Below are 7,433 nucleotides of genomic sequence, written 5' to 3'. Positions count from 1 at the left end.
AGACCACTCGCAGCCCCTACATGAACTCGTGAGCTCCAGGACCCAGATCACTCGCAGCCCCTACGTGAACTCGTGAACAGTTGGCAGGAACCGGGGTATCTAAAGGGACTCAGCCTGGGCCTGGGGGCCAAGCACAGTGGAACTATGCTGTGGTTCACACCTGCCCTGTGGAACACACCTGCCCGTGTCCAGGTAATGATGGAGCCACAGCTCTGCGTGGCAGGGGCTGGGCACACAGCCAGGAAGCCCCCAAGAGGCACTTGTCGGGACGGTGGGGAGCTGTGGACTCCAGGAAGGAGGGGCTGGCCTGGAGGCCTGGGCAGGACGGACGACAGCAGCAGAGGGTGCCAGTGCAGGAACCAGAGCAAACCAGCCGCACTCGAGACCATGGAGGGCCACGGACCCCGTCCCCGCGGCCTCAGCAAGTGAGGGGCGCCTGCAAGCCCCCGTGTGACCACCCCACCTGGAGAAAGGAAGGAGAGGGTGTCCTGAATCAACTGGGGGTGACCCTGTGACACGACAGCTCACCAGGGTGTGCAGGACTGAGCCCCACTAAGAGTGGGAATGGGACGGCGTGAGGCCGGGTGCTCTGCCCTCACCCTGCACGGCACGCTCACCTCGTAGTGGAAGTCCATGCAGGTGAGGTCTCGCCAGCACCGGTCCCCCCGGATCTTGATCAGGCCCTGCAAGGAAGACAGCAGAGGGAGAGTCAGTCACGGGGGCTGGGGACGCAGCAGCCCCAACAGAAACAGCTTCCCGGGAAGACGGACCGTCCACGACGGCCGTGGATCTGGGCTGCAGGTGCCGTGAGGGAGGGGACCTCACGTATGAAACACTCGGGAAGGGGGAATTTGGGGAGGGCACATTCAGGGCTGCTTTGATGAACAGGAGTTAAGTGCACACCGCAGGCCTGAGCAACGGCAGCTTCCTTTTTCTAGTCAGCGCCTGGTGCGCCTTCCCCAACATTCATTCTCCGAGCTCCACGCATCATCATGCTACAGAAGTTGCGTGTCTTTAAAGAGGACAAATGCACCACGTGCTGCACGGACCCCACGGACAGTGTCAGAGGGAAGCTTCTCAGAGCCTCCAGGATGAGCCCAACGTCAGGAGGGAGCGCCCAGTGCACATGCGTCTCAGCCACGCCCCCTGCGGCACAAAGGGAGCCCAGGCGCAGGCCCCGTGTGTCTCCCACACACTGCAACTCGCTGCTGGGAGGATGCCTGGGGCACGGGAGAGGCTTCCAGGGGCCTGCAGAGGGAGCCGTCAGCACTGGGGAAGGGGGGTGGGGGTTCTGCAGTGCCTGGGCCACAGTGAAGCATCCAGGGAGGGGTCGGCTCCCACTCCCATCCGCTTTCCCTGGGGCACTCACGGCTTCAGATGATTCCTTCACAAGTCAGAAACAATTGACCCCTCCTCCCGCCTGCCCTAAAATCACTGCTGAGACACAGATTTACATCCAGCGTCTCTCACACACTGGCTGTGTCCAAGGTGAGACTGCACAGACGTGGAAGTGAGCCCTCCTCCATGACGGGAGTTTCTGCTGCTACAACCACTCCCGGCCAAATCCCCTGGGCTCCATCCACTGTCCACCGGCCCGTCTGCCCACCCGTCCCCCTGTCCACCTGACCATCTGTCCACCCATCCCCTGTCTACTGGACCGTCCGCCCACCTGTCCCCTGTCCACCCGGCCGGCCGCCCACCTGTCCCCTGTCCACCCGACTGTCCACCTGGCACATAAGCACTGAGTGCTCGTGAGGTGCCGGGTCCCGCTCCACCCCATAGAGGCCGTGTGCTGCAAGCGCAGGTGCAAGGTGCAGAGAGGCAGGACAGCCACCGGGCATGGCAGATGCGGCAGCACATAAAGGACAGGAATCCATGCCACAGGTTCAGAGCCGACGGCTACGGTCGGTGTAGCATGGTGGGCTCTGGGGCAGCCGCATGGGGCTCCAGGTGGCGCTGTCTCGCGGTTGCCCACACGGTGGGAAGAGGGTGAGGGTCTCTCTGGGGACACTTGCGTGACGGCCGCCTCCCATCAGCCAGTGCTCCCTCCGTGGGCGTGCTGGGGTGTCGGGCCTGGCTCCTGGTACCATGACACGGGGGGGCCAGGGTTTCCATGTGAAATGGAATTCGGGGAACACAATCTGTTCACAGCGGAGGCTGGCTCGTGTCTGGACAGAGCTGACAGGGCTGGCCTGGGTGGGGAGCCCCAGGGCAGGGTGGGCATGGCCATGAGGGAAGAGGAGGAGGGTGAGGGTGCACTCCTCAGGCAGGAGCATGAGGCACAGCAGGGCTGAGGAGGCCGCAGCGGGAGGCCCAGGAGTCCCTGGAATGCAGGGTCCCTTCCACCACGGCGCCAGTCGTGGTCCCATTGTGGGAGACTGGCCTCCAGACGGTGGGGGGTGCAGCCTGAGGCCTGTGGAGGCCATCAGGACCTCCAGGGCAGGGGCTGGAGCTGCCGCTGGGGTGGAATTTCCTCCTCTCCAGGGAGCCCCAGCTCCAGCCTCGGTCTCCTGCCCGGTCATGTCAGCCTCAGGCTCCCAGTAGACTCCTCCTCCCCAGGTCAGCCCATCACGGGCTGGAGCCATGTCTGCAAAACATTAATACCTCCCAGCAGCACGGAGGCCAGCATTTGGTGATGGACCAGGGACCCCAGCCCAGCCAGGCTGACACAAAACCGACCACACACGGGAGGGCCTTCGGGGTGGCTGCGGGCTCCAAGCCAGGGCCAGGCAGCACGGGAGCCGCTGGGTTCTCTGGCTACATGTGACCGAGAAGGCAGCAGGCTCTGCTGCTGTCTGTGCAGGACGACCTGGGCAGGGGAGGGGCGTGTCCAATTCCAACGAGTTTGGAACATGGGGTCGGCCGGACTGACGGGGGAGTGGGAGAGCCAGGAGAGGCTGTGCTGTGCCCTGAAGGACGGCACGTGGCTGAGAGGGACACGAATGAGAAACGGCAGGGGAGTGGGACCAAGAGCCCAGCCTGGCCCTACAGGAACACCAAGCAAGAGGCACCTGCTCCGCGTGTGAGCCAGATGGGACACCACCCACACGCAGGCTGCGCGGTCCACAGATGCGCCTCGGAGGGGTTCTCAGGCTCAGCCACCCCGCACCCTGTGAAGGCTACGTCTGACGGGGCCACGTCTGGGTCCGGCATCACCGCCTCTAGGGTCTCGCTGCACGCCCCAGCCCTCACACGCCCTGCGCCCCCAGCGGCAGGGAGGGCACCAAACACCCAGGAGTGTTACTGTTTAAAGACCTGAAGGGTGAACTGCCTTAAAACCCGAGTCAGGTCTTCTGGAAGCTGGGTTTGCTCAGATCACAAAATCACCAGAGACTGTTTCCCGCTCGGGCTCCTGTCCTGCAAACATGCATGAAAACAGCCGGGGGCGTCCAGCTGACCGGGTGGAGCAGGCCCCGCTCCTCAAGGCACTGCCCGTGCCCAGGGCAGCCACTGCTTCTGATGAAATGCACAGCTCCACCGGGCAGGGGCACAGCCACCGCCCCCGCTCCCCCACATGAGCACCAGCTCTGCTCCCTGCAGAATCCGAGAGTGGAACTCTATGGAGATTCAAACCAGGAAAAGAAGAAAAAAACAAAATAATTAAAATGTCATTCAAATTCTAAGCTGATATGAGACACTTAAAAATCTGAAAAATTCTTTCAGGAGTGGAAGATAATTATATTCCTCCCATCTATTGATTTATCTCTACATTGCAGATGTCAGATTTTCCACGGATTTTTTTTTCCTTCCAGAGCAAGTGTCAAAGGAACAAAGCCTTCTTTGAGGCTTTTCAGCCCAAAATTAATTCTTAAAAAAAAAAAAAAAAAATGGCACAGACAGGCCGATAAACGCACCAGACCCAAAGGGAGCCGGGGACCCACTGCCCGCGCTACCCTCCCACTCTGCTCGGAGTGCCGGAACTTTCCAGGCCCTTCAGCGATGTTCCAGCCTCGCAGCGTGCGGCTGCAGCTCCTCTCCTGATGCCCGTGTGTCCTGGGACACACTTCCCCAAATCTGCCATCTGGAAACTCGAAGCATCTGACGGTCTTATGCGGCAAAAGGAGACACTCTGTGGATACCCCGTTTCTCTCACGTGGCCCCTAGAGGCCTGCCGTCCACCCTGCAGTGACAGCCCCCTGCACAGTGGCTCAGGACAGACCCAAGCCCCCACAGTCCCTAAAAGCACCGGCTAACGTGGTGTTCAAGGAGGCAGCGACACCAGGCCTCCCTCTGAGCCACAACCTCCTCCACCCTCCTGGCATTAGGTCCCCTCGCCCACATCAGTGGCCCTTCCTCCCCACCTGTAAACACAGGGAATTACTCGCGACAGGTCCTCCCTCTGCAGGAGAAAACTCAAAGGGGAGAGCTTCGCCCTGGAGCCGGGTCAGAGGCTGGTGCCCCTGTGAGCAGCTGCAGGGGTCTCAGGCTTGTTGTAGCAGCCACTGCTTCTCCCCGGGTGCTCTGAGAGCTGGGGGTGGGTGGAAACCGTGTCTCAGGGTGAGGAGACCACCGGCAGGCTCCGTGGGCACAGGCACTGTGGGGTCTGTCAAGGCCCTCTCGTCTCCATATCTGAGGGGGGCCCAGGCGCGGCAGGGGTGGTGCCTGGGGTCCCGCCTGGTTCCGTGGCTCTCCCGTTTTCCTGGGATGGTATCCGCACTTTCTTGCCCTCATGCAAGAGAGAACTGGCATGGGAGGTGGGCTGTGCTCCCGAGTGCTTCAGTTCAGCATGCACTTCCTTGTGGCACAGCTGCACTAGGGGCTGTGTGCATGGCGGGCGTCCTCTGCACGGCGGGCGTCCTCTGCGTGGCGGGCGTCCTCTGAGTGGCAGGCGGGCAGGCGTCCTCTGCGTGGCGGGCGTCCTCTGCGAGGAGGGGCCTCACCTCTGGGCCACTTGACGCCTCAGAACAGTGGTCTGAGCATCGAAGTGTGGTGGGTCAGCGTCTCCGTGGCTCCTGACGAAGGGGACCCAGGGCCCCCGTGGCTTCACACTGAGGACAAAGCTCTGCCCTCAGACACGCAGCTGACTGGCTCATTGACACTGACTGGGCTCCAACTTGCAGACCAAGGGACCTGGGCCTGGACAAACGCCCCGGGCTCGCTTGCTGCCTGGAAGTGAATTCCCATGAGTTTGAGGGCAGCCGTTTGCTCCCTAAGCACCTGCGAAAGCCTGTCCCAAGCTGACAGTCAGGCCGCCGCAGAGCCTAGGGGACCCACACTGTGGGCAGGGGCACTGACTTTCTGACCAATGCCAGCCGGGAGAGCCTGGGCTTCCAGAACCTAAGGCCTGTTCACAGAGGCTTGTCTGTCTGAAAACACCGGAAGTGCTCCTTCCCCTGGCTCTGGGTGCCCTTGAGGCCTTGGCTACTGGGGCCCAGAGCAACCCAGGTGGGGACAGAGCCAAGGGGTGGCAGCTGGGGCCCAGAGCAGCCCAGGCAGGGGCAGAGCCAAGGGGTGGCAGCTGGGGCCCAGAGCAGCCCAGGCGGGGGCAGAGCCAAGGGGTGGCAGCCAGGCCATGCAGGTGCCAAGACTTGGGGCACAAGCTTTCAGGTCACCAGACACCAGGAAGACCCCAAGAATCACCACGCCTTAGCAGCTTAGCCAGGGGAGGGGAATTAAGAGGAGGGCAGTTCTCGCCACAGCGTGGCATCTCCGAAGCACAAGGTCTGCTGTAGACTCTCAGCCGCCTGTCTCTCTGACAGGATCGGTTTGCCTTCTGTAAGTTGCTGCTCTAGTCACTGTACCACATGAATTCCTCTTGCTGTGATCACGGTTTTAACTAGAAATCAGACAGAAGAGATTTTGGACTTACTGAATTTTTATTTTTGTTTTCTGGCAAACAACATGCACTTCAATAGAAACTTTCGGCGTGAACCCAGAAAGGCGCGTGCATGGTAAGCAGGGCGGCTGGTTCTCTCACTGGGAGATCACCTGAGCTGGACTGTGCGGTTGGAAAGAGGAATTACTAGTGCTCTTTTTAGCATAGTTTTATTTTGCACCCACAACCCAGGAGATCCTTTGAAGATTACAGGAGAGCATGTCCTGTGTGATCGTCCTGGGGGCTGCGTGGGGATCTGAGACATGCTCGCCCTGGAGGCTGATGTGCTTCAGCTGCGAGGAGCACCCCGGCTCCTGCCCCAGCTCTGCCCACAGACGCTGGAGGTCGGAGGCACAAAGCGTTTTTGAGGACTCTGGTCTGGGCTCAGCCTCACAGGGGGCTGCAGCTGGGGCCAGAGGTCAGGATGCCATAGACATCATTTACTAAAAATTCCCACGATGCCTCCGTGCTGGAGTCAGAGGTCTGCCCCTTCCGGGTGGTCCATGTCTCCCTGAAGGCGATGGGCCTGAAAGAAGCCCCTTTTCCTATGAGCTGCCCCCACACTGATGCGATAAAGCCATTAGGATAATCGCTCTGGTTCTGGAGTGTGGCTGCCTAGGACCAGGGCAGGCCTGTCGCCCCCTCCACACAGACACGGTGGCACATCCGCCTGATCCTGGCCTCACAGGGCTGCATGCCGATACTGATTCCATGATGTTTAATGTGATTTCACCAGCGGATCTGATGCCAGGCAGCAGCCTGTGGACTTCAAAGTCAGCTCTTCCCGGGTGCCGGCAGCACCGCTCCATACTGGCCTTTCAGTGCTGCCCATGACCCACACCTCCCATGGGCTGCGGACCCTCGGGACGCTCGGGGGTGAAGCACGCTCAGCGTCAAGAGCTTTGCAGACAGTCCTGGGCCTGCGGGAAAACAGCAGACATTAAAGCGCAAACCTGTTGAGCCCCTGGCACCTTCCTTCCGACCTCATGATGCCTGGGGCGGCAGCACACACGTGGGAGGCACGGGCCCTGGCCCATGAGGGTCGGAGTCTCCACTGCACGATGCTGCACACTTGGGCCTGAATCCCACAAAAGGTGAGCAGGTCTGGGTGTAAAGAGAGACGTGGGGCTCAGCTCTGACGCGGGTCCCGAATCCTGGCTTTCCTTGAGAAAAGAAGTCACTGCGCAGGGCACTCCCCCTGCACCCTTTTTCAAGGGTTTTGTCCATCTGATCTAAGTGGTCACATTGACTGGCCTAAGGCTTCTGTAATACCCCAGGCAGCTCTTCATGGCAGCATCTCAGTTACTGGAGTTTCCACGGCACCTGCAATCATACAGCCTGGCTATACGATAGCTCCCTGGCCTTTGCTCGATTCTGACCTAAAAATCGTTGACACTGTGGGCTTACATATTCCACATTTCAGTTGTTGCTTTTTCTTCTAGTGTTAATGAGGACCAAGACAGTTTGCACATAAGGAGCATTAGAAGGCCCTACCTGTGGGTGCTGTAGCCAGGTGTGAGCCCTCCAGAGCCATGAGCCGCACAGGTGTGAGCCCCACGGAGCCGTGAGCTGCACAGGTGTGAGCCCTCCAGAGCCGTGAGCCGCACAGGTGTGAGCC

The 7,433-nt window shown here is 60.6% G+C and overlaps 1 protein-coding gene across 3 annotated transcripts in view; it reads right to left on the bottom strand.

Moving 5' to 3' along the window:
* LMF1 (lipase maturation factor 1) overlaps positions 1-7,433 on the bottom strand; it is a 100,461-nt gene that overhangs the window by 33,899 nt on the left and 59,129 nt on the right. For all 3 annotated transcript variants that reach the window (XR_002725681.1, XM_023189139.1, XM_023189140.1), the window contains exon 5: positions 618-683. Coding sequence is in view for 2 of the 3 variants with exons in the window: in XM_023189139.1 (XP_023044907.1) it covers positions 618-683 (66 nt within the window). In the remaining variant the exon portion in view is untranslated. The remainder of the gene's footprint in view (positions 1-617; positions 684-7,433) is intronic.

This window comes from Piliocolobus tephrosceles, chromosome 17, assembly GCF_002776525.5.
Source record: "Piliocolobus tephrosceles isolate RC106 chromosome 17, ASM277652v3, whole genome shotgun sequence".
NCBI lineage: Eukaryota > Metazoa > Chordata > Mammalia > Primates > Cercopithecidae > Piliocolobus > Piliocolobus tephrosceles.
The sequence above is the reverse complement of the archived record's forward strand: the minus strand, read 5'-3'. Positions and strand labels throughout refer to the sequence as shown.